General features: G+C 36.9%; 1 protein-coding gene across 3 annotated transcripts in view; it reads right to left on the reverse strand.

The window, feature by feature from the left end:
• WDR36 (WD repeat domain 36) overlaps positions 1 to 23,844 on the reverse strand; it is a 41,966-nt gene extending 18,122 nt beyond the window's left edge. Inside the window, exons 1-14 of one of the 3 annotated variants that reach the window (XM_080681511.1) lie at positions 23,550 to 23,844; positions 21,161 to 21,188; positions 19,162 to 19,262; positions 17,401 to 17,518; positions 15,746 to 15,878; positions 13,284 to 13,338; positions 11,021 to 11,153; positions 10,592 to 10,767; positions 10,140 to 10,260; positions 9,589 to 9,654; positions 8,317 to 8,403; positions 6,998 to 7,143; positions 1,067 to 1,181; positions 419 to 584 (exon numbers count right to left, since the gene is read on the reverse strand). In XM_080681511.1, the coding sequence (XP_080537637.1) occupies positions 419 to 584; positions 1,067 to 1,181; positions 6,998 to 7,143; positions 8,317 to 8,403; positions 9,589 to 9,654; positions 10,140 to 10,260; positions 10,592 to 10,767; positions 11,021 to 11,153; positions 13,284 to 13,338; positions 15,746 to 15,878; positions 17,401 to 17,518; positions 19,162 to 19,262; positions 21,161 to 21,188; positions 23,550 to 23,711 (1,607 nt within the window). In that variant the 5' untranslated portion in view covers positions 23,712 to 23,844. The remainder of the gene's footprint in view (positions 1 to 418; positions 585 to 1,066; positions 1,182 to 6,997; positions 7,144 to 8,316; positions 8,404 to 9,588; positions 9,655 to 10,139; positions 10,261 to 10,591; positions 10,768 to 11,020; positions 11,154 to 13,283; positions 13,339 to 15,745; positions 15,879 to 17,400; positions 17,519 to 19,161; positions 19,263 to 21,160; positions 21,189 to 23,549) is intronic. The other 2 variants (XM_080681512.1, XM_080681513.1) reach the window with 2 other exon arrangements.
• Between the last annotated feature and the right edge of the window lie 4,027 nt (positions 23,845 to 27,871).

Here is a 27,871-nt window from a genome sequence, read left to right on the forward strand (position 1 = left end):
ACTCTCTATCCCTCTCCCTTCCTCTCTGTAAAAAAATCAATAAAATATATATTTTTATTTATTTTTTATTTTTTTTTTAAATATATTTTATTGATTTTTTACAGAGAGGAAGGAAGAGTGATAGATAGTCAGAAACATCGATGAGAGAGAAACATCGATCAGCCACCTCCTGCACACCTCCTACTGGGGATGTGCCCGCAACCAAGTTACATGCCCCTGACCGGAATCGAACCCGGGACCTTTCAGTCCGCAGGCTGACGCTCTATCCACTGAGCCAAACCGGTTTTGGCTAAAATATATATTTTTAAAAAATCTGATTTTTTCCCCCACTTGGTAAATTATATGCTTTATTTAAATTAAGAACTTTCACCAAAAACATCAAGAGGAAAATTCATTATCGTTAAAAGAGAAACTTTACCTGTCTCTGTGTAGCAGCATCATATTTGGAGATGAATCAAGGCTCATAGAATGGATTAAAATTTTGTTTTTAAAGTTCCAAAACTTGAGTAATCCTTCACTACCAGTCGTAATTGTCAATTGGTTTAATCCATCCACTGCAACGCCTCTAACAGACCCTTTATGAGCTTTAAAGCATATGTTAAAAGAAAAAAGAATAAGAATTGATATTGCCTTTCTGAATACTGCACAAAGAGTGATTCCTTTATTTAAATATCTAAGTTCCAATATTTACCTTCCCTAAAATTTGGTATTACTCTGAATTTTAGGGAGTAGGGAGATTATTATATTGCTCGAGTGAAAACAAAGTCCATCAGATTAATACACAAAGGTTTCAAAAAACAGTTAAGATTTTCTGCTTAAAGCAAGAAGAAAACAAAAATTTCAATTTGTATATTATCTACTTTCTCGTAACATCTGTGACTTAATTCTCTGAGTATTTCAACATGGTGGCTATAGATGTAATGGCAGTATCTGTCATACAGAGTTGACAATAGCCCATCCATAACTGTAGCAAAATGGCTGGCAGTCAAGAATTTAATGCATGCCAATGAGTTATTAGCCTCATACTTATCTATATTATTTTTTTAATAAGAAAAAAATGCAATACCTTGATCCTCACCAAACCTTCCTCGATGTATACCAGACTGCATGTTATATACATCTACAGTTCCTGATGAGAGACCAATTACAGCAAAGTTTCCACAAGAAGTTATATCCACTGCCTTAGGGAAAAAAAAAAAATTAAACACAAGTGACACAGCAAATAACTAATATTTTTATTGTACTTTAGCTTCCATAGTGTTTTTTATCTACTAATTACCTTATTCTTTTTAAAAATAAAGCATGGCATGATAAATTAATTAGTTCATTAATTTTCTTAAACATTCCCATATTTGGATATATAAATATCTGCTTGATCCTATCTCCTTTCTCTAAGAAGTATGAAGAAGTTATTATCCAAGACCATAAAACATAACCGAAGTAACTCAGGTGAAATTTACAAAGTCAGAATAATTATGTTATTATCTGGCCTCCAATTTTTATTCACCACAGTGCTAAAGTCAAAGCATTCCATTCCCTAATTTGTCTTTATCTTACCTTACTTTTGTAATTGCTTCTACAGCTATATAAAACTAAAAACCTACCATTAAATGTCCAATAAAAAAGCTCAAAATATTTTAATTATGACATATTAGGAAGAGAATACATGAGGCATTACATAGAAAACATTAGTTTATAAGCAGTTTCTCTAAAATAAACTCATATCTTAATACTTAAAGTGTCAGTCAATATTGTATTAACGAGGTGTCTTTTTTTCTATGTTAAAAACATGAGACTGGTTCCATATTGGGTCGTGGCCAGAGAAATCCCTGATTGTGACTGTGTGTCAGTCAGATATTACCCACCCAAGGAAGAATTGAAAATACTACTAAATTTATGCCTAAAGAAATAAACTTTAAAACCTAAAATAAAAAATTAGAGGCTATGTTACTGTTCAAAGCAGTATGTCCTGACTCAGATACACTATGACCCAAGTCAAGACATACTTACATAGCATTCACCTAAGTATGTCCCACTTACATTATTTTTTTTAGATAATTAAAGCTTATTCCATAAAAATATATATTATAAACTAATCTTTAAAAAAGCATTCTCTCTTTCTAAACAGAACACAAACATAATCTTACCACAAACATGAAAAACTCATAAATGTTTGCACTATGTTGTAGTTATAATATCAGGAACTAATGGAGATAGTAGGCTATACCCTACAAGTAGCAAAGGACCCCGATGTGCTTGCTATTCCTTTTATACTTTGTATTTATTTATTTTAATTATTTTTTAATTGATTTTGAGAGAGAGAGAGGAAAGGAAAGGGAGAGAAAGAGAGAAACATCCATGTGAGAGCAAAATATAGACCGGCTGCCTCCTGCACACCCCCTACCAGGGAACCGAGCCCGCAACCTGGACATGTGCCCTGACCAGGAATCGAACTGGCAATCTTTTAGTGCACAGGATGATGTCCAACCAACTGAGCCACATCGGCCTGGGTGAACTTGTATTCATTTTAATAAAATTTACTGTTGTTAGTGGGCCTGCTTCTATAATCTCCTTTTTTCACTTATTCACGCTAATCTCTTATCAAAGACAGCATAAACAAAGCAAAATGAGTAAACTAAGAGGATTACCTTTGAGTAACAAATTGTACTTTAGTGCATGGGCTGTCTAATAAATACTTTTGCTTATTACTTACTGGTTATTGGTTTTGTTCCAGGTAGCTGAGTTTGCCAAACATATGACTAAGTATATACATATACTTAATATGCATATACTCAATGATCTATTAGTTATCATTATAGGCTGTAAGTTAAGAACACAGGTTCTAAATTGAATAGGTCTAGGTTCAAATCACAGCTCTTCCATTTACTAGCTTTACTGACCTTAGGCATGTTACTCATTATATTAAGCTTCAGTTTTATTGTCAATAAAAAGAGGCTAACAATAGACCATATCATAAGATTGTTGTGAGGATAATATACAATAATGTGCTAGGCAGAGACACTAAAACAAAGCAAGCACAGAAAAACCTGTTAACTGTAATTATCATTACCACTTCTATCAAAACCACTACACAAAACTGAGCAGGTAAACTTAAGACACTTAAGACAGAATCTCTATTATTTAGAAAATAGTATAAAATCTTAAGATTGGATTTTTGTACTATGGCTAATAGAGCATACATACTTACAAATAAACTTGTAAAAATAGGATCAAATGTGTAGTTAAACTTTTAATAAGTATTTTCAAAATCCTAGCTGCTTCCTTTGCAGATACTGACAAGCTCATCCTAAAACTCATATGGAAATGCAAGGGACCAGAATAGCCAAAACAATCTTGGGGGGTGGAGAGCGGGAGAATAAACTCGGAAGATTTGAATCTTCCTGAATTCAAAACTTACTACAAAGGTAAAAGATACCAAAATCAAGACAGTTTGGTACTGGCATGAAGATAGACATATAGAGCAATAAAAGAGAACTGAGAGTCCAGCAGTAAACCCTCACATAATGCCAAGTGATTTTGGGCGAGGGTGCCAAGATCATTCAGTGGTAAAAGAATCTTCTGAACAAATGATGCTGAACAACTAGATATCAGTATTAACTCAGAAATGATTATAGATCTAAAAATAACAGCTAAAACTATGAAACTCTTAGAAGAAACCACAGGGGTAAATCTCTATGGCCAGGGGTAAATCCCTATGGCCTTGGGTTAAGCAATGATTTTTCTAAAACTACAAGCAGTATATAAAAAAAGAATAGGTTAGACTTCACTAAAGTTAAAAAATCTTAGGCAGAAAATGATACCAGCAAGAAAACAAAATGATGGCCCAGAGAATGGGAGAAATATCTGCAAATCATGTATCTGATAAGGTACTTGTACCCAGATTATATAAAGAGCTATTAAAACTCAATAATAAAAAGATAAATAATTCCATTAAACAATGGGCAAAGGATTTAATAAACATTTCTCCAAAGAAAATACACAAACAGCCAATAAGCACATGAAAAATGTTCAACATAATTAAGTCACTGGGGAAATGCAAATTAAAACCACAATGAGATACTCACTAGGATGGCAATAATCAAACGAACAGACAGTAACAAGGCTAGGATGTATAGAAATTGGAACCTCTATACATTGCTGGTTAGAAATGCAGCTTCTTTGAAAAACCGGTTGGCAGTTCCTCAAAAATGTTAAACAGTTATATTAATATGACTTAACCATTCTTCTCTTAGATATAAATGCAGAGAAATAAAACACATGTCCACATAAAAATCTGTATACCAATGTTCATAGCAATATTTATAGCCAAAAAGTAGGAACAACACAAATGTCCATCAACTGACCAATGGCTAACCAAAATAAGGTTTATACACAAAATGGAGTATTATTCAGCAATAAAAGGTATACAGTATTGATACAAGCTACAACATGGATGCACCTAGAAAACATTATGCTAAATAAAAGAAGCCAATCACAAAGATCATATATTGTATGATTCCCTTTATATGAAATGGCCGACTAGGCAAATCTATATATCTATCATATATATATATATATATATATATATATATATATATATATATATATATGCCCAAGCTATTTATAGGCCGGTAGCTATAATGTGCACTGACCACCAGGGGGCACTCAACGTAGGAGCTTTGGAGCTGCAGTGACTTGGCAGCTGCGGTTCTTGGGTGACACACCCAGAACCAGAGCCCAACTCTGGGGTGTGTCACCTGTGAACCGCCCTTTTGCAATCTGGGACCCCTCAGGGGATGTCGGAGAGTGGGTGTAGGCCTGATCCCTGCAGGCCAGGCCAAGGGATCCCGTACAACAGGCCTCTAGTTTATCTATCCTATCTAATATCCTATCTAATAAAAGAGTAATATGCAAATTGACCATCACTCCAATACACAAGATGCTGCCCCCATGTGGTCAAAGATGGCTGCCCCCATGTGGACACAAGATGGCTAGCAGGGAAGGACAGTTGGGAGGGACCAGGCCTGCAAGGGAGGGCAGTTGGGGGCGATCAAGCCTGCAGGGGAGGGCAGTTAGGGGTGACCAGGTCGGCTGAAGAGGGAAGTTGGGAGGGGACCCAGGGAAGGGCAGTTGGGAGGGGACCCAGGCCTGCCAGGGGAGGGCAGTTGTGGGGGAGGGGGGACAGGCCTGCAGGGGAGAGCAGTTAGGGGTGACCAGGCTGGCAGGGGAGCAGTTAGGCATCAATCAGGTTGGCAGGGGAGTGGTTAGGGGGTGATCAGGCTAGCAGGTAGAAGTTAGGGGCAATCAGGAAGGCAGGCAGGTGAGCAGTTGGGAGCCAGCAGTCCTGGATTGTGAGAGGGGTCCCAGATTGGAGAGGGTGCAGGCTAGGCTGAGGGACACACCCCCTGTGCACGAATTTCATTCACCGGGCCTCTAGTCTATAATAATAAAAGCGTAATATGCTAATTAGATTGGACGTCCTTCCAGATGTCCTTCTGGACAACCTTCTGGACAAAGCCAGGGCTGCGAGGGAAGCCCGGGTCCCAGCAGCCTGGAGAAGGAAGGCCTACTCTTGCACGAATTTCGTGCATCTGGCCTCTAGTATAGTGTTAAAAAGTAAATTGTGATTGTCTAGGTTAGGGAGATGGGAGAGAAAAAAAGTGAGAGATTGAGGATGGCTGCTAATAAGTACAGTACAGGATTTCATTTTGAGGTGATGGGAATGTTCTAAAATTAGATTGATAAAATTTTGGTGATGATTGCACCAATTCTATTAATATATATAAAACCACTGAATTAATTGTGCACTTTAAATGAGTGAATTATATCTCAATAAAATTGTTTAAGAAAAAGCAGAGGCAATATTTCTGCAAACCAAATTTGACATTTTTCTTTTTATCTTAAATCTGAACCTAACAGAAGATTCACATATTAACAAAAGAAAACAAAAATAAAATTTCAAAGAGGAATAAGAACTTAAAAATAAACACTGGCATTTAAAATCTGTATTTAAATATGCTTAGACAGTACTCAATCAGAATTTCTCTAAAATGCATTTATCACAATAGACATACATAGAAAAACAAGCAATAAAGGATTAAAATAACTTCTACACCTATTACTCATTAAAGATTTACCTAAATCCTACTCATATAGTGAAAGAAATCAAGGAAGTAAGGAAGGATGAAAATAAAGAGGGAAAGAAACCTTCAGATTCATATTTATTGAATACAATACTGTACACTCAACATAATTCAGGTGAAAAAATATATTAGTAGCTCTGGCTGATGTGGCTCAGTTGTATGGAGCTTTATCCCATGCACCAAAGGGTTACTAGTTCCATCCCTGATTGGGGCAGAAGTGGGAGATAACCAAACTATGTTTCTCTCACATCGATGTTTGTTTCTTTCTCTTTCTCTCTCTCTCTTTAAAATCAATAAAACAGCCGAAACCGGTTTGGCTCAGTGGATAGAGCGTCGGCCTGCGGACTGAAGGGTCTCGGGTTCGATTCCAGTCAAGGGCATGTACCTTGGTTGCGGGCACATCCCCAGTGGGAGGTGTGCAGGAGGCAGCTGATCGATGTTTCTCTCTCATCGATGTTTCTAGCTCTCTATCCCTCTCCCTTCCTCTCTGTAAAAAAATATCAATAAAATATATTAAAAAAAAAAAGAAATATAGTTCATTTAAAAAAAAACATATTAAAACGTATATATATATATATATATATATATGTATATATTAATTAATGCTGAAATAATCTTCAAAGGGTATTCTGAGTAATCCTATATGAATAAGAAAATTTAAGTAACCAACATACTACATCTGATTAAGCAAAGCTTAACTTAAACCTAAAGTAATTCTCTGTAAGCTGGAAAACTTAATACTATTAGGGACTAATTTGAAAATGTTTATGTTCTTTCAACCAATATTATCATCAATAAAGTTGAGTATAACAAGATTACAAGATGGTTTTATGGGGGGAAACAAGCTCACTTACTGTTGCAGTAATGTCATCTTTCTTCAGCTCTTTTGGCTTAAGAAAGTAAGCACCTATTGTAGATCTTTGATAGTTCCAGGTTGAGCAAGATAGCTTACCCTGATGGCAAGCAATGATACCATCCCAGTCACTTTCACGAGCTTCCTCTAAAACATAATTAAAATCATAAACCAATTGCTTTCATTCCCCCACTCATTTCTTCACCTATCATTTATTAAGCACCTAATCTTCCATGTTATCATTAGACATTAGGGACACAATTATAAAAATGTAATTCCTGATAGTAATGAGCTTGCAATCTAACAAGAGATTCTGATTAGCAGAAATTACAGTGAAGTATGATTGTGCCTAATAAGAGCACTCAGGAAGTTTGCTAAGAAATTTGGGAAGAGTAATAAATGGCTCCATGAAAGAAGCAGCAAAACAAGTAGAAATTTGGGAAGAGTAATAAATGGCTCCATGAAAGAAGCCGTAAAACAAGTAAAAATTAACTGGGAGGATGAGGTAGAAGGGTGCACACAGGTCCAAGAGTAACCTGAACAAAATTAAGCACAGCAAGTAAGTGAAGCATTTTCTTGTGGGGAGAGAGGAGGGCAAGGCAACTGGGGCCACACGGCAAAGTGTCTTGAAAGCCATGTAAAGAAAAGAGATTCACCCTAAAGGTAATAAGGGGCCACTGAAAGATTTTTAAGACGAGTGACATGATTCAGATATCTTTTTAGAAACGTCACTTGGTTCTAAGATAAAAACCAGAAAGGAGGATGGTCAAAATTAAAGTTTAAAAAAAATATCAGTCATCAGGTTGTTAAGATAACCTTGAAGTAAAAATGCTTATACAGTTTTTCTATGATAGTTTTCAATCAATAATTTCAATCCCATTACCTATGCACTATTATTCTTCAAATTACTTCTTTGAATGAAGCACTGCTCAAATGAGATAGTAGGTATTAAGATCTCAGTGTATTTAGATCTTATTAAATTAGTCAGAGCTCTGTGTCCTCAGTTCTTGCCTTTTTATACTAGTGAATTTCATTATATTAGGCATATGACAGAATAAAAAGTGCTACAAAGTGATATATCAAATATTGTTTATTAATAGCTCTTAGAGTTGAGCAAAGCCTGAAATTAATAGATAACAAGTTCAAATTAGAAATAACTCTTTTTCAGTCTTCACACAAGATTAGCATGCACTTGGGTTACCTTCCAGATGCTTATTAACATTTGCAAAAACATCTATTAAAATAGAAAAAAAATAAAGAAATGTATATTAAGAAATAAATGACAAAGCAGAACTTCCCAAAACACAGTAAGTTACTTACCCGCTGCAAACTTTGTGATGGGAGGAAGTCTCACTGACAGGGTATTTTGAAGTCCTTTACGTTTGACTCTTTTTTTATTTATTAATCCTAGGGTTGGGGGAGAGGGGAATATAACTATGAATCCTTCTTAATGAAATGTACATAAAAGTTATTCACTGTCACATAACTATAAAGTTCAAGATATTCTCATTTAAGTCAGAAGCAAAATAAAGATGTTATTACCACTATCATTAAACTGCTTGTCAAGTTTAGCTAAGTAATGGAAAATTAAACTATGATATATAAATAATTTATAAAAGATGGTAAAAATATCTTTTTTTCTGCAGGTGAAGTAATGGTGATACAGTCATGTCAATTAACAGAAACAGCCAAATAATTATTAAAAGTAATAATAGTTTCACTGGATCAGATACCGAACCAATACACACACACAAAAAAAATCAGCAAGTTCCCTACAATGCAGCAATATTTAATATCAGTATAATAAAATATTATATATTTTTTGTATTACATTATATTTCTAACTGCAACAAAGATCCCATTCATGTTAGCAAATTAATAAATATTAGAAAATCATATTAAAATATGTAAAATACCACTGAGTTATCTTAAATATGTAGAACAGCAGGAAAACTAAAAAATTCACTCAGGAAATGAAAAGACGACTTGAATGAGGATATATCATATTGCTAGATGTGAAAATTCTTAAAGTTATCAAATTTCTTCAATTTAAGAGAAATTATTTTGGATATTGATTTTTAAAATGATCCTGAAATTCATCTGTAAGTATATACATGCAGGAAGAGCCAGGACATTAGCTTACAAAAAAGAGTAATTATGAATAAAACTGGGAAACATTTTTGTTTAGCAAACAAAATCTTTCAAATGCTGGGAAACCCTGGGAAGGGACAGAGAACAAAATGTGCCCTATTTACAAAAAAGATGGGATACTTGGATGCTTTCTCTAAGCTCCTTTCCACCTTTAAAATTCTGCACTTTACAGATGGCTCAAGTTAGACCATCAAGGTCTTTTGGGTAGCAGCCTTATGTTTTTACACCCAAGATGTCTAACTCTTTTCAATAATCTTACAGCAGCACCTCAACCACTTCTATAGCAACACTGATCTTAAGAATCTTACTACTGCCCTTCATACAAGGGTTTTTTAATTTTATTAAGAAAAGAGAAAATGTATCAATAAAACTTCTTCTGGTCATCTCAAAGAATCTTTAAATGTTTTTATAACCAACAGTTTTTTTTTGCAAATGACCTACCATGTCCCAAGCTCTTGTTAAATTTTTCATGTATTGTGGAAAATGACTGAAGAGTTCCATCTTGACCTGTTGACATATATAGAAAATGCCTTATCAAGCTTCATCAAAACCATGGACCATCTAAATCACAGACCTTATAAAATTATATTCTATGAAAAGATGGAAGTTATAGTTTGGGACAGTCAGATTGCAACTACATCCTTCATTACAGTATTCAATTGTGCACTTATTAAGAACAAATAATAGAATGAAACATTAATAATTCTCAGTATATTATTAGAATAGGCAAAGGCTACATTTTCATAATCTGACCATTCTCTCAGAATTAGTAAACAGAATGACACTCCAAATGAAGGTAATTACCATCTACAATGTTTCCTGAGTATTCAAAGTTAACACATTCTTCTTCGCTTCCTTTTACCCTTTCCCCACATTTCCCAGTAAATTAAAGAGACATTTCAATTTTAAAATGCGCAAATACCAAACTTAATATTAAGCACCCTGTTCTCAATACTTGCTGGAATCAACTAATAGTATGCACAGAAACTCACTTGCGCTAAGAATCTGTTGTCCATTTTGTCCATAATATCTAATTTTGGTAAGAGGAGCACTATGTCCCATTCTGAATCTCAAAAGCCGGCCTTCACCGGTGGGACCATCAAATATCCATACCTGCCAAGAAATAAAATGGTAAGATTCTTCCACAATGTAAGTTATCTGCAAGCAGCCAAATCATCTTTGACATAAATCAACTGGCATTGGGTAGTGCTAGCCAGTCTGCTGACCCTGCAGTGGAGGGTTAGGGGAGCGATAAACTATAATGCTTTCTCACTTCATTGCAATCAATGTAACCTGCTGTGTTTTTGTTTCATCTCTACCAGTATCTTATTCCACATTCCTTCCACCTTCTAGGTTTCAGGCTAAAATATTAAAGCAGACTTGTAATAACCTGAAGAGTAGGACAGATGAGCCAGGAAGATGACAACAACAATAATCATAATACCCTAAGAGCATTGTCAGCGCCATTTGTGACAAGAAGTGGCTCTCTGTGGAGAAATGTCAATCCGGCAATTGCTGTAGAATGTGCATTTCTCATTTGATTGATAAATTTTTTGTCTTCAAGATCCCAGAGTCCAATATGGCCACATGGGCTTCCAGCTGCCATAATTGGATGACCATCTGTTATTAAAATAAAATACATTAACAAAAACACGCACCATAAAATATCAATCAATTCTTCTTTCTACCCTTTTAATCCATAAAGTGAGAAAAGACTATACACCAAAAATCAATGTTCCTTTGACTCTTTATACTCCAGTATTTCATTCTTTTCTGTTAAATTACAAAAAGACATCTATTAAGAAAATCTCTGTGAGTTTCAGAGTAAATGCACTTTAAGTGTTCTTAAGTCATAGCAATAATTAAGAGTTACCTGTGCGAAATGAAATAGAAGTAATAGGTCCCCAGTCTTGACGAAACTTCATTAATGTTTCATCAAACTTAATGTTATGAATGATAACCTGACCCGACATAAGACCAACAGCAACAACATCCACAGCTGGTGCCTAAAAATTAAATTATTCAACTTTTAAAATATTTTCAAACAGCTTTAATAATCCTGATTATATGCTTCCTTATTTACATGTTATCAGAAGAAATCATGTTATTTAGCACAAAAGTATTTAGAATAATATTTTCCCAAGTAATTTCTCACCTTCAAATCTAGTAGTTACCATCACCTCCCCTTCCCCAAAACATGGCTGACTTGATAAGAAAACAGCCATAACAGAAATGAAAGTTCATGTCTGAAATCACTATAGATCATTGAATAGTTGTGAACAGAAAAATAAGACAATTCTTAGAAAACAAAGGCTTGCCATATGCACGGCAACATAAAAGGCCAATTCATGACAACATAAAAGGCCACTACAAAGGAAGTGAAGAGTTGTTTACTCAAGGAAAACAGGAAAAACCTATAAAATATGTTAAAAGGCAAAAAAGTTTTATACTTAGTCTGTTCCAGCTAGAATAGACTATGATTATAATCTCCATTTTATATAATGGTCTTACATACAGGCTCTATAATAAGTTTCTCTATTTCAGCACAGAAAATCAATGCCCAATCCTATATAATAAAAGGCTAATATGCAAATCGACTGAATGGCAGAATGACCAGTCGCTATGATGTGCACTGACCACGAGGAGGCAGAGGCTGCCCCCAGGTGGTTAGTACGCTCCCACAGAGAGAGCACCACTCAACCAGAAGCCCTGAGCTGGACTCATGGCTGGCAAGCACAGCGGCAGTGGCGGGAGCCTCTCCCGCCTCCAAGGCAGCACTAAGGATGTCCAACTGAAGGCTTAGGCCCGCTACCCGAGGGGATTGGGCCTAAGCCATCAGTCAGACATCCCCTGAGGGCTCCCAGACTGCGAGAGGGCGCAGACCGGTCTGGAGGACCCCCTCCCCCGAGTGCACAAATTTCATGTACTGGGCCTCTAGTACCATTATAAAATGGAATCTGTCTCAAAATTTTATTAATTTGCTATCATATGACTACTATGCATAAGACCCTGTGTAGATACTATGGCTACTAAAACAAGTATATCCCTTGCCCTCTAGGGACCTAATCATCCAATATGTTTGGGGTCTTCGGGGTAGGCAAAAACAGAGCAAGGTTGATAGTAAGAAAGAATGAAGAAATGCATATAAATCGGACAGGTATAAACAATAGATATTTAGAAAGACAAGAGTATACTGGCTGCCTGTTGTGTCCAATCCTATATAATAAAAGCCTAATAAACTAATTGTCTGGTTGACTGGTCGGCCATTCAACCAATCAAAGTGTAATATGTTAATGATATTCTAAGGCTGCTCAACCACTCGCTATGATGTGCACTGACCACCAGTCGGCTGGTTGCTATTACATGCACAGATGCTCTGACTGGTAGGTTAGCTTGCTGCTGGGGTCTGGCTGATAGGGACTGAGCGAGACAGGCTGGACATGCCTTGGAGCCATCCCACAGTCCCTCCCCCACGGCCCTTCCCCAGCTGGCCAACCTCCCAAGTTCCTCCCCAGCCCCGATCATGCACCAGCGGGTTCCCTTGGCCTGGCCTGCACCCTCTTGCAATCTGGGACTCCTTGGGGGATGTCAGAGAGTCAGTTTCAGCCCAATCCCACAGGCCAGGCCGAGGGACCCCACTGGTGCATGAATTCATGCACCAGGCCTCTAGTATAAATATAAAATCTCTGCAGAAATACCTTTATTCATTCAGACATGTCTATACTCAAAACAAATAGCAGTTATTTCTGAAAGAGCCCAGAAAAAAATATTAGTATTTGGGCCCCAATTATTTCAAGCTACAAATCTTAACAACCTGACAAATGTCTGTGTGACCCACAATGAACAACTCATCTCCATTCCGTACAAGGAACTAGACTACATGCTTGCAGAATGATTGGTAAACATAGTTCCACAGCAACCACTAGATAAGAACCTAATTTCAGGCAAAACACAAAGTTTATAGGCAAAGGTTTTATTATCTGTTTTCAATTATATTTCCAAAACAATATTTTGAGCATATTCATAAAGATGAACTAGTCTATATATTATTTTGTGTTTAGGTCTAAAAATATAATCAACCCCTGAAACTGAAAGATACAAATCTATGTTCTTCTTTGACTTAAAAAAATACTAACCTGCTGAAGAGCCGTCACTCCAACTTTCCATCCCGGAAATGTATATAGAAGTTTACTACAAAAAGAAAAACAGTTGAAAGCTATTTTTCTGGGAGGAAAACAAAATCAACTACATATCAAAAGGTAAAAGAGCAAGTGATAATTATTTGGTTCTTACTCTGCCCCACACTATTCTAAAAATACATATTAACTTATTTAATACTCAAAACAATCCAATGAGGTAAACTTATACCACTCTCCAGATAAAGAAACCAAGAAACTTAAAATATGTGAAATAATTAAGTTAAGGTCCCAAAGCTAATAATTGATAGAGCCCAGAGAGATAAATTCTAAATCCCAAGCTGCTAATTACTATACTATTCCAACTCTTTAAAAAATTAAATAGAAAAAAAAATACATGAGTAAAAACTACTTTATCTTAGAGGCTATAATAGAAAACAATCTTAGAATATAGGCAAATCTCATTTTTCACTGCAATGTTTCTAGAAACATATCAATAGGGATTATAACTACATTACTACTCGTATGTTATATAACTGTTATATGGCAATAGTGAAGCTGCTCTAAATTTCAGAATCAAGCCGTAAATAACTAAGCCCATGGAGCAAACAGTTAAAATCAATGAAGTACTAAATCATGTGTTAAATTCTGTAAGTGGGCACAGTTTAGTTCACTCAAGGACTAGCCAAGGGATATTTAACATACAATAAAAAATGTAAACATCACATAAAGAGCCTAGTAAGATACACAGAGGCAGAGATAGTATCTCAGTCATCCCTGAGCCTACTACAGTCAATGATATTTGTTAAACTGAATAGAAACACTGATTTAAAACTAAAAACTAAGATAAATATTAAAACCTTGATAATCTTGCCTGGCTGGTATTGCTCAGTGGTTGAGCAGCAACCCATGAACCAGGAGTTTGCGGTTCAATTCTCGGTCAGGGCAATGCCCGGGGTGTGGGCTAGATCCCCGGAAGGGGGCATGCAGGAGGTAGCCAATTTATGATCGTCTTTTATCAATGATGTTTCTATCTCCCTCTCCCTTCCTTTCTTTGAAATCAATAAAAACATATTTTAAAAAAACTTTATCTTATTTTCTCTTTTGAATTTATAAGGGCTTTGAGAAGGATAATTTAGATGGTCCTATATTATATATATACACACACACATATATACACAGATATATATTATTGATTTTAGAGAGATAAAAGGAGGGAGGGAGGAGAAAAGGGAAAGAGGGAGAAAGGGAGGGAGGGAGAGAGAGAGAGATTGGTTATTTCACTTATGCATTCATTGGTTGATTCTTTTTTTTTTTTTTTAACATTTTTTTTATTGACTTTTTACAGAGAGGAAGGGAGAGAGATAGAGAGTTAGAAACATCGATGAGAGAGAAACATCGATCAGCTGCCTTCTGCACACCCCCTACTGGGGATGTGCCCGCAACCAAGGTACATGCCCTTGACCGGAATCGAACCTGGGACCTTTCAGTCCGCAGGTCAACGCTCTATCCACTGAGCCAAACTGGTTTCGGCAATTGGTTGATTCTTATAGGTGCCCTGACAGGGATCGAACTCACAACCATGACATATTGTGACAACGCTCTAAACCAGTGGTCGGCAAATTGCGGCTCGCGAGCCACATGTAGCTCTTTGGCCTCGAGTGTGGCTCTTCCACAAAATACCACATGCGGGCGTGCACGTACAGTGCGATTGAAACTTCGTGGCCCATGCACAGAAGTTGGTTTTCGGCTCTCAAAAGAAATTTCAATCATTGTACTGTTGATATTGGCTCTGTTGACTAATGAGTTTGCCGACCACTGCTCTAAACAACTGAGCTACCCAGCCAGAGCTTGAGGTTCTATGTTTTTGTTTGCTTTTTAAGTACTATGTAAAGAAGCCTGAGCTGCCACTTTTTTCTCTGGATAAATGTTCAAATAATAGGTAGAGGTATTGAAAATCATTTATCTAGCCCTCCAGCTATACCAGCAATATTATAGTGGATGTCTATCATGTTTGTGATGGGTGATAAGAGTACTTTTAACCTGAAACCACTCTTAAATACTCCCACTAAATTAATACCAATTTGCTTTGCCTTCTTTTACTTCCTTAGTTTATCAAAAACTAGAAGCTGCCCAGTGACAATCTTATAATTATTTTCTGGATTTATGTTACTTTACTACAGTTACATGGAATTTTTTTTTTTTTTTTTTACAATGACTAGGGCCATTAGTATATACTTTTCAATGGGCATATATGAAGCTGCCTACCATGTGCCATGACCACATGCCAAACTTTCACATATGTGATGCCATTAAGTAACAATTCCAAAAATATGTATATTTATTGAAAGCCCTCCAAGTAAACATATAAAGGCAGAGAGAATTGAGAGACTTAAGTACCCATTAGGTAGAAATAGATAAGGTAGGAGCCACCCATACTATAATCTAAATAAAGTGCTCACTTGGATTTCACATTCCACAACTGCAGGCTTCCTTGTTCACTGCCAAGAAGTATTTTATTCAAGTAGGTACTTGGATGCAAAATTGCAGAAATTTTAAATACTGATTTATCAAAAGTCAATTGCAGATATTCTTCTACAAAAGCAAAAGTTATGAATAACATGTAATTATTTTTTATAAATTAGTTCAAAATATTTTCATATACCCATATATTCAGCACTTAAATAAGTCTACCACATCAAAGATTTATATACTAATATAAATCAAAGACTTATTTTTACAAACTTATAAACATTCTGTAAGAAATTAAATAAATGTGATGGGGGCAACCTGTAAATATAATTTAAAATGTCAAAAAATTTCTAAAAGTTCCAATATCAATACTACTAAAAATGTCTCTTACTGCCAAATTGGTTTATAGAAATGAAAAATAAGAACTTAAAGAAAATGACAATAGGAATAAATAAGCCTTAATATTTTTATAATCAATACTGAATGTTCCACATGAAGTGCTTGTTCTGAGCTCTTCCAGGAAATGAAGAGCCAAATACCTCAAAGATGTAATAAGTAAGAAGCAAACCTCAGTGAAACTAAGAACATGTCCCTCACATATTTCCACAGAAGAACCTATAACATGTTTTGAAATGTTATATATGTTTAAAATTCCTATGTATGAATTTTGTTTTCTACTTCATACACGGTTCATCCATAATGAAAACAATTTTTTACTAAATTTTCCAATAAATTTGAGTATCCAAGAAGATACTTTTCACTTAATCTTTAGTTCACATACTATCTAGCACACTGCTACACACTCCCATGGCTATGTGTATCCCAGTCTAAGAAGCATTGATACAGGTAAAAATTATACAAAGTTTACTTTAAATACTATTTTTAAAAGATTCTCATTGTTATCTGAATTAACAGTTTCATTTAAAAATCATTACAAACAACTCCCTGAAGACAATGTGCTGCTCTAACAGTAATAAAAACCTGGGCATCAGCATCTATGGAAAGCCAGTTGGACTCTAAGAATCAGATTCTCAAACTTTATAAAAGGCCTTTTAATATCCATCTGCACAGGGACTACTTTTGGAGGTAATATCAGATAAAATTGTAAGCAGATTTAAAAACAGCTTTATTTCATAAGAGACCCACAGTCTTTTACTGAGAATGCCTAACCTTTGAAGATAATATAGTCCCATAAACATAGCTCAGTGCCACTGTGTGAGAATATCATTGTTAAAGAACATTGACTTATCCTTAGAAAAAGGATGTACATTTTCCTTCAGACTACAGGATCTTCAAGTTTACTGTTACTAAAAGTTGAAAATACAAACCAAGAATTAACAGGTATAAACATATATCAAAATTCATTTCACAGAGAATATAATATGTCACTAAACTTGGAGAGCTGCAATGGAAAATGTATTAGTTTATATATACTAGTAAACACATTAAACAGGTTACAAAGAGCTCAACTAGCTGACTAAAATTGCTTATCCAGTTTTTACTTAGAACCTTTTTCCTTATACATGTTAGAGATTCTTTGTTAAAAATTTTTTACTGCTTATATGTGAAATCTGGTATAGATTTTTTCAATTCTATCTCTAAACATGCCATCCCAAGATAAAGCAATAAATTGGTTAATTCTTACCTTCTGAGTATATGTGCCAAATAATAAGAATGCTGTCAGTATCAACAGAGATAACATGATCCCCAAACGGTTGCAAAAGATGGATTTCTGCCTTATGACCCTTAAAGGTATGTACTACCTATAAAAGAATTTCATATTATTAATTCATCATGCAATATTATTCATATTAACAAGAAAACACAACAACATGTTAATCCTGAAGATGCTCAGGTTAAGGAAACGTGATCTAACTTTTGACTATCCAATGCTAGATTAACAAATAGCAAGGAACCAGGTATTTTCAACTGTTCTCCAGCCAGTTCAATAATAAGGAAACATGGATTGGAAACAGAAATGAGATCTGAGAGGCTGAGCCTCTCAGCTGAGCTCAGGAAGGAGGCACACACACAGCTGGGGTCCCTCACTTAATCCAACCAGCACAACTCCATGCATCCTAGAAAAGCGGTATATTCTAGAAGGCTGACCTCCAGACTCCATCAAAAGCTGGCTTCCAGATGAGATGAGAAAGGAGAGAGATATAGTGTACTTCTTTCCCATAGCTTTGTTTTAGGGAAGAAGTATTGTGTTCCTCAATAACTATGGTTTCAGTTCTCACCATGCTCCAATAACACTATTTCTTCTTCTTATCTCTTTGGACCTAGTGATGGTGACAGCTTGCTACAGTTAATAGTCTTTGATGCCTTCCCACATCTAATCTATAATAATAAAAGCGTAATGTGTTAATTAGACCAGACAACCTTCCGGAGGAAGAGAGGCTGTGAGGGAAGCCCGGGTCCCAGGTGCCTGCCATCGGCCAGAGGGAAGCCCAGGTCCTGGGTGCCAGAGGGAAGCCAGTGCCAGGAGCAGGGAGAAGGAAGGCCTACTCTTGCATGAATTTCGTGCATCAGGCCTCTAGTATATACACTGAGTGGCCATATTATTATGATCTCTGAACGCATAATAACCTGGCACGCGCACGCGTGTGTGTGTGTGTAGAGACCCAGTGCATAAATTCATGCATGGGTGGGGTCCGGCCAGCCTGGCCAGGGGAATGGGACATGGGTGGGTGGTTGGCCGGCCTGCCTGCTGGTCGAACTCCTGGTTGAGGGGACAATTTGCATATTAGCCTTTTATTATACAGGATATACACTGAGTGGCCAGATTATTATGCGTTCAGAGATCATAATAATCTGGCCACTCAGTGTATATAATCTCTCAGAGAAAACTACAAACTACAATACTTTGCAAAAAACAGACATTTTCCCTAACTCTCTAAAAACCCAAACATCTCCCATTAAAAAACTTCATAGGTAAGTTGCCATCCTACCACAAGTACTGGTGATGGAGGACTTTGGGAACAAATGTCAGTCCATTCAACTCTTAATAAGTACAATGATTCTATCACTTGGCCAGGCATCCCTACTGCCACTTTCCCTTTCATTCTGGACCACTAAAGCCAGATCATCTCTCTAGTTTTCCCAGGACAAACTTAGATTAAGACAAAAAATATTGGTAGATTAAGAACAAAAAAAGATTCTAAGTTATTAGTGGGGCAAACAAGAGAATCTAGCTTTCTCTATATAGGAACAAGCACTTAGTTCTTAGAAAAGGAGTCAGAAGCTGAGCTGTCCACAATTAAAAGCCAATTCTCATAAAGCAGTGGTGCCAATGTGAATAAAGTCCCAGAAGAAGAATGCCAACTTTAAAGTTCTCTCCACTATCATGACAATTGACTACTAATTGCAAAAGACAATCAAATTAAAACAGTCCAGTGATACAAACCTCTTTATTACGGGCAAATGCAGAGAAAACATTCCCATAAGCAGCAAAAACCAGCCTCCCATCAGCTGCCATACAGCAGATATCCTGTGGAAGAGAGTTACCTAGGAAAAAAGAAATATGAAGTGATAAAAAATTAAGATCTTGAAACAGATGGAAACCTCAAGTATACATATAACATTTTTCCTGGTTATAATTTAAAAATATGTGTGTGTACAAATATGAAAGCTAACTATCAGAGTATAAAATGTTGACTTTAATGTTATTTTAGACTTCTAATAATAACTATGAGGCTGAAACTATCTTAACTCTCACTAAGAGAACTAATGTCTCATATTTGCAGACATAAAAACATAAATTCTAAGGAAGTGAAAAGAAGCTTTTTGAGGTTATTTGGGAAAAATCCTTACTTAATACACAAAACGCTAGCAGGCAGTCATTCAGCCCATATGTGAATGTTTTCAGGAACATCAAGTTTACTAATAACTCCAGGAAAATTTTTAAAGTAAATAAAAACTTAGAACCCCATCTAACTCTACACTTTGGAGTACCCTCAAAAATACTCCATATGGCCCTACCTGATTTGGCTCAGTGGATAGAGCATTGGCCTACAGACTGAAGGGTCCCAGGTTCCAGTCAAGGGCATATCCTTGGGTTGCAGGCTCGATCCCCAGTAGGGAACGTGCAGGAGGCAGCCAATCAATGATTCCCTCTCATCATTGATGTTTCTATCTCTCTCTCCCTCTCCCTTCCTCTCTGAAATCAATAAAATTATAGATTTTTAAAAAAATACTCCATATGATATTCTACATGCCGACCCTTAAAATGAACAATCTGGCTTCCACTCCGTCTTCTCTAAGGTAAATATGCCTATCACCTGTTGTCATTTCTCATAAGATATGATTTCTTGAGTCCTCTCTCACTGTCATGGTCACCCTGGCATTTTTTAAATTTTCTGCTTAGGGGGTTAGAGGATTAGAAGATAGAGGATTAAGCATTTTTTTTTAATGCTGCATATTACACTTTGGTATTTCATTTACAAAATGCTATTTTTATAGGTTTATTATTCACTTCTGTATTCAACTGGTTTCATTGTTCTTCTGCCTCATATAATCTTTAAAAAAATTTTAAGTTATCAGATATATCCAATAGATTCCTACAGTTCTCTTCTGTCTCTCTTACAAAGATCATAACTGACAGTAAACCTAGAATCTCTGCACCCTGGCAAGCCCTTTATTTTATTAAACAGTTTCGAAAAAAATAAATATTCCTTCCATTAGAAAAATATCTAAATGTGTGAAAAGGGAAAATGTCTTCCTTACAGTAAAAGTGATGATGAAATATGAAAAGCACTATTTGGTAATCATAATACTGATTACTGATTCAAGTAAGAAATATCACTGAATGATAAAAGCAGTGGATGACACTTTGAAGAGTAACAGGATATTTATAAAGTCTCAATGAATCTTACCACAAGATACATATTAATTACAGAGGGCAAAACTTTAAAATGGAGCCTCCTGACAAATGTCATCTTAACAAAATGGTCAGTTGTCACTGCCAGGAAAAGGGCTAACCAACAGCATGTGTGTTCTGATATGATTCATTGAGAATTCAGCATCATTTCTTTGTTATTCTCGACATAGTACATAACCTGAACTTAATCATAACAGAAATTTTTTTTAAATCAATTTAACGGATATTCTAAAAAAGAACTAGCCTATATAGACTTCAAAAATGTCAATGATGTAAAACAAAACAAAAAAGACAAAAATGTCAATGATGTGAAGCATAGTGAAAGTTTAACAAACTATTCCACATTAAAGAAGATTTAAGAGACATGACAACTAAATGTAGCACATAATCCTGACTTTTTTTTTGCTATGTAAGTTTAACATAAATACACACTGGATTCCTTATATGTTCTGTAAGTCTTAAATTTATGTTGAAATTTTAAAAAGATACAAAATATACATAGATTCAGAATAAAGTTTACACTTACTTACTGCGACCAAACTAAGTTTCTGAACCTGTTTTAAAAGAGAAAAAAAATGATTAAATTCTCACTAACAAAAATCTATAATAATAAAAGCCATAATATGCTAATTAGACCGGACAGCCAAATGACCTTCTGGACTTCATTCCGGACATCCTTCCGGACGAAGCCGCCGCAGCGGCGGGGGCCGAGGCAGAGTGGTTAGGGGCGATCAGGCAGGCAGGCAAGTGGTTAGAGGTGATCAGGCAGGCAGGCAGGTGAGTGGTTAGGAGCCAGCAGTCCTGGATTGCAAGAGGGATGTCTGACTGCAGGGATAGGGCCTAAACTGGCAGTCAGACATCTCCTGAGGGGTCCCGGATTGCAAGAGGGTGCAGGCTGGGCTGAGGGACCAACCCTCCCCACCCCCGTGCATGAATTTTGTGCACCAGCCTCTAGTAATTATAATAATCTAACACTTGAAGATCAAAATATAATCTCATACATAAATTTGATATGCTGTCCTTCCTAAGACAATTACTGATTCTAATTTCATTATTAGGAAAACTTAACATTTCAACTATTTCATCAGGAATGGTGAAGGAAAGGGTAGGTGAATGTTTTTTATAATGAGCCACATAGAAAATATTTTAGGGTTTTGCAGGCTATGTGGTCTTTGTTATGTCTACTCAACTGCTAATGTACCAAGAAAGCAGTCATATATAATGCATAAACAAATGTGTGTGGCTGTATTTCAATAAACTTAACCTTATTTTTCATATGCCATGAAATACTATTCTTTTGATTTTCCCCCTAAACATTTAAAAATGTGTAAACTGCCCATCTCAGAAGCACAGAGCTCCAGAGGGGTATATGTGAAATCAAACACCAGAGATGCAAGAGTGCTAAGGTTGAAAGGGCCCTTAGCGATGAATTAAATACCCTACGTTTCTTAAAAAAAGAGCAGATGCATGTCTCCATCTCATGCCAAATTTGATTATACTGCATCCTACTACTGTGCAAATTTTACTTGGAGCTTGTCATGTTATGTTAGAATAAACACAAAAATACATGGAGAAAACATAAAATGTCATACAAAAACAAATGGTGAGCATAGTTTGCTGACCCTAATCTATGGTTACTGATCCAGCTGTGTAACCTTGAGAAAGTTACTCAAGCTCCCTATGCCACAAAGTCTTCATAAAACAAGGATGAATATAGATACCTACTTTAAAAAATTATCATGATAGTTAATGAGTAAAAATTGTGTAAAACATTTAGAATGGAGCCAGTCATATAATAACTGCTCAATAAATGTTAGCTACTATTACCATCACCTCCACCTTGGGCATGGCCTTCACTTTCCTATTCCACTAATTCAACAGGCTACCAACAACCAGTTCTTCTTGCTAATAACCACTTGATTTTCACAATCCATCAAGAAATAGAACTTTATAGCATGGTTTCCAGAAAAAGTGCTTAATTAACACTTGCCATTATCATCTTCCTCATAAAAGAAAAGCTTAAGAACCATATGATTGCATTTATATGTGGGATAGAAAACTGAAACTCAGAGACACAGATAAACAGTATGGTGGTTACCAGAGGGAAGGAAGACAGGAGCGGTAGAGGATAAAGGGGGCCAAATATACGATGACGGAAAATGATTTGATTATGGCGGTGGATACACAATTCGATATCATGTATCATAGTAATGGACACTCGAAACCTATGACACAATTGACCAATGTCACCCCAATAAATTTAATTTTAATAAAGAAAAGGTTCCTGCTTTCACAGGGCATCCATTCATTTGGAGAAGACAAACAAGTAAACAGCAAAGAAGACTATTTCAATCACCCATGAGATATGAGATGCCAGACCCTCAACATTGGTGGAAAACTGATGCTCAGGGGAAGTTCAGGGAAATTAGTTTGCTATCAAATATGGACAGTTCCCTAAATCATAATTAATCTCACCCTCTCCATCTCTCTCAATATATGTTATTGAATTTCTAATTCAGCTGTGTCATCAAATGCACGACAAAATGCCTTGCAATTCTTCCTCATTAAGAGTGCGGGGTCTAAGGACTTGTCTCAATCACATTTACATCTTCAAGAGAACTAAAATAATGACCTACCGTACAAATATATTACCCTAGAACTGAAATGTTCTCTAGTGCTTTCCCTTAACCAGACTGCCTCGGAAACTCGCCCCCAGCGGACTGCAAGGTCTAAACCAGCACTGGAGGTGAAGCGACTGTGAAAAGCAGCAGGAAGGGGTTAAGGAAGAGAAGGGCAGAAAGTAGGTGGGCGGGGGTGGCGGGGGGAGGGAGATGGAGAGCGGGATGACCCCAGGCCAGACCTGGGGGCCCGGGAGGGTGGTTCCCGGAGAGCGGGTGATGGAAGAAGTCACTCACGTCGTAGGTGTGGAAGCTCTTGCCCACGCAGGTCGTCACGTAGAAGCGGCGCTTCAGCGCATTGAACCGCACCACGTGTGGGATGTCGTTGCTGAAAAGCCCTAAGGCCCGGAACCCTGCGAACAGTGCGCTGGCCGTGCGGCCTCCTGTGTCTCGCTCCATCGCTGCGGGGGTCCGGTCGACTCTGGGCTCCAGTCCCGAGAGAAACCACGCACCCGGTCTTCAGCGCGGCTCGTGGGGCAAGCCTGGGCCCGGGCTACAGACGCACCAGCGCTTCCGGTGCGTCCTGCCAATCGCGTCAGCGAAGACTGTGCTCAGTGCAATTGAAAAAGAGCTCCCTCTGGGACTTACAGTGGAGGCGCGACTTCGGTTCCGGTTCCGCGGGCCACAATCTCCAGATTGTTAGCGGTGCTCCCAGCTCTGGTGCGGCTGCGGCTGATTGGTCACTTTTCAGCAGGACCTTGGGGGAGGAGAGCGCTAAAGTCCAGGAGGTTGAATGGGAGATCCAAGTCTTAAAACCAAAATGAGTCAGGTTAAACATGTGAATATGAAAACTTATAAAACATGAGGCTATTGAGAAAATTTGAACGCTAACAGGATATTTGATGATTATTATATTTATGTGATAGTAGTATTGTTACTATGTTTTTTAAAGCCCCTTATGGTTTGGATATACATATCGATATATTTACGGATAAAATGATATACCCGTATTTGCTTTCCAATAATTAGGGATATAATGTCGGGTTTGGATGAAACAGATTGATAATTGTTGAACCTAGGGAATAGATATATGAGTGTTCGTAATGCTATCCTGATACTTCCAATAAAATGGGAAATTTTCATAATAAAAATCTTTATTTATTTATTTGCTTTGTGCCGAGTTTGTTTACAGTGGAAAAGACTGGAATATTAACTGATTATTAATTGTTTACCTCTCTGTTACAGAACATGCACACACAATTTTAATTACTAGATTAACATTTTTAAATAATTTTTTAAATTGTATATAATACACACATTGTTTTAATAATCAGAAGCAAAGACTTCTGCAGCTATTGGCAGTTTAGGGAGAAAATTGAAACGTTTCCCAACCAGGCTTTACAGTTCACAGAGCCTTTGACACTTATCTTAATATAACCCTCAAATTAAGTCTCAGAGGTGTTTATGGCAAAAATCGTAGGGCTGTTTAATACATGGGGAATTGATGCATTGAGGTTAAGTGATTTGTCCAAAGTTCCAAGATTATTTAATGCCCCAAATCAGAGTAACACAGTTTTTAGAAAAGGAAAAGGGGGAATCACTGAAGGGCAGCTGGAGGATGGGAGAAATATGCACTCAGCAATCATATTATCAAGATGAAATGGGTCTAATGATGGGTGTAGATTCACATTAGATGAGGGACATGAGGTTCCTGGAGATTACCTAACTTGTCAATTAATTAAAGGTAGTGTAGCAATTTGAATGTAGGCCTGTCTGACAATCAGATTTATGTTTTTTGACCTAAATCTGGACAGTGAGACACAAATTTAAAAATTAGAACTGTCATGAAAAACCTAGTAGCAATAGGTATACATGTTGGCTGTTGTGCTGTGATCCTTTAAAGGGAAGATGTTATGAACTGATTGTGAATTTTCTAGTTTTAATAGCCGTGAGAGTTTATTTCTTCCTACCAGTTACCTCCCTGAGTTACTTGCTATTCAGCTGCCAGCAAATTGTGTGAGTGTGTGCTGGGAGAAAAGGAATAGCTATTATTATTTTTATTTAGGGATGTTCCCAAGGATGCTGATACCAAGTTAGATTTAAATAAAAAGTTGATGTCGTATATTATTAACAAACTAGAGGCCCAGTGCACACATTCGTGCACTGGTGGGGTCCTTCAGCCTTGCCTGTGCCCTCTCACAATCCAGGACCCCTCAGGGGATGTTGGACTGCCGGTTTTGGCCCGATCCCCACAGGCCAGGCCGAGGGACCATTGGTGCACTGGACCTCTAGTATGCATATAAGATCTTTGGTTAATTTCTTCCCGACCTCCCTCCTTCCCTCTGAGATTCATCAGTCTTTTCCATGTTTCCATGCTTGTGTGTTAATTGTCTGCCCCCCGGTGGTCAGTGCACGTCATAGCTACCAGTCGAACAGACAAAGGGTTGAATGATTGATATATAGCTTAGGCTTTTATATATATAGATGATCATTTTCAATTTTATTCAATGCATTGAGGCATCACAATATTCAGGTAAATTAAATATATAGCTATGTCATTTATAACTTTTTAAAAAAGGTTAAATAGGATGGTTTTTGAATAGTTTATATAATAATGACCATTTCCTTTTTGTTACTAACTTCATGTACTCTGATCACCAGCCCTCAAGATGGCCCTCAATAATTCTTACCTCCTTGTATTCATGTCCTTGTATAGTCCCCTCTCATACTAAATAGGGTTGGCATGTATATCTAGGCTATGTCATAAAAGACACTGAACATTTTGATTTGTTCCTTCTTGAGTCATTTACTCCTCAGAAAGTCAACTGCCCTGCTGGGAAGGTACTCAAGCAGTCCTATGGAGTGTTTCATATGCCAAGGAACTGAGGGCCTCTTCCAACCACCATCACTACCTTGCTAGATGGGCCAGTAAGCACCTTGAAAGCAGATCTTCCAGCCCTAGCCAGACTTTCACATGATTGAAACTGTGCTGACATATTGGCTGCAACTTCATGACAGGTTCTGAGCCAGAGCAACCCTATTAAGCCACACTTGTATTTCTGTCTCAACTGTGTAACATGATAAATGTTTATTGCTGTTTTAGGCCACTAATTTTGAGGGTAATTTGTTACACATTAATACATAACTAATGTATTTATGGTTAGCTTGCTAATCAAATTTAGAAATTCTTACACTTCATTTCATTGTGTTGACAGAAGCATATCGGAAACACAAGGAAGCTTCAAGATCTTTCTTGTCCATCCCCTTAATTCATAGGTGTGTGAACTAATGTGCAGTGTGGTGGTAGAAGAGGACATACCACATGTCAGTTCTCCTTATTCTCAATCCAAGACTCTTTCCACTTTGGGGAGTTGTTCATTTTTTCCCTGGTGGTGGAAGATGTATGAGAGCATGTCTGTTACTGGCTCAGTAGTACCACTAGAATACACATTGCACCAACAAAATGTTAACCAGGGTAGAAAGAAGAGGTTGGCTGAATAAATATGATCTGACTTTTCCACAGATAAGCATGTACATATCACTAAAATGTTGTCATGTGAATTCTGATCTGGAGTTTGGAGACTGTAGGAAATGCTTGTTTTAGCCAGCCTCCTTGATAAATGTCACTTAAATGTTGCATAGAAAACCTCTTTACTAGCACACCATTTATTTCAACTCTTTTCATGTAAATCCCTTTTCACATATCAAACACTACTCTCTGCTTTCAAATTAATAAGGAATTTAAATTAATCTGCTTCACAGTTTTGTCTATGACCAGATCTGGATTGATTGTTTCTCTAATCACTTACTTTGATAACATTGCACTACCTACATAGTCAGTCCTGAGAATTATCAAAATTGCTTCCTTTATTAAAGTTTAACATGGAAATGGATGGTGGTTGCTTTTCCCAAAATTCAAAACAAACTTTGCCTGATAAAATAACAGCAAATGAAACAGTTCTCCAATAGTACCTATGCTAGTACTTAGCCCGAAAGAAGAGTCAGCTCCCTGGAGGGATTGTGCTTAGGTTTGCTATCACTATCAGCGTCATTCAACAGTATCTTGTCCGATAGTCTGGCTGGATAAATTCTGTTGGTTTTAAAGATCCTTTTACTTCCTTTTCAATTATGCTGGGAGCTCAAAGCTGAAATACTCCATTGTAATGAGCTTGTATAATAGGACATGTAGGCTAAGGACATCAAAGGATGATATTACGGAAATGCCATTCAATGTTCTGCTGTTCTCTTAAGAACATGCCATTCAATGTTCTGACTTGAGTGCCAGAAATCTAGCTCCCCTCCAAATGATCTATAAAATGCAGCTCCCAAAGCACATTGCTTTTTATGTAACAGCTTTTCCTAAGTATGTTATACAGCCTTTTCCCTGAATAGATTTTTGATATTATATTAGACCCATGCAGACTCACTGACAGTGAGACTACTACCTTTCTTTCATCCTGATTTGAAAGAATATCCCATGCTACATTGATGGAAATAGAGCCTTTATTCTCCATTCATTACCACACCTTTTTGACACTAAGGGACTAAGAGTAGCATAAAAAAAAGGCACACAAAATGAAGACATTATGATTATAGGTGTCCACCAATCTGGAGAATTG

This window comes from Plecotus auritus (genome assembly GCF_963455305.1).
Source record: "Plecotus auritus genome assembly, chromosome: 7".
Classification (NCBI taxonomy): Eukaryota; Metazoa; Chordata; class Mammalia; order Chiroptera; family Vespertilionidae; genus Plecotus; species Plecotus auritus.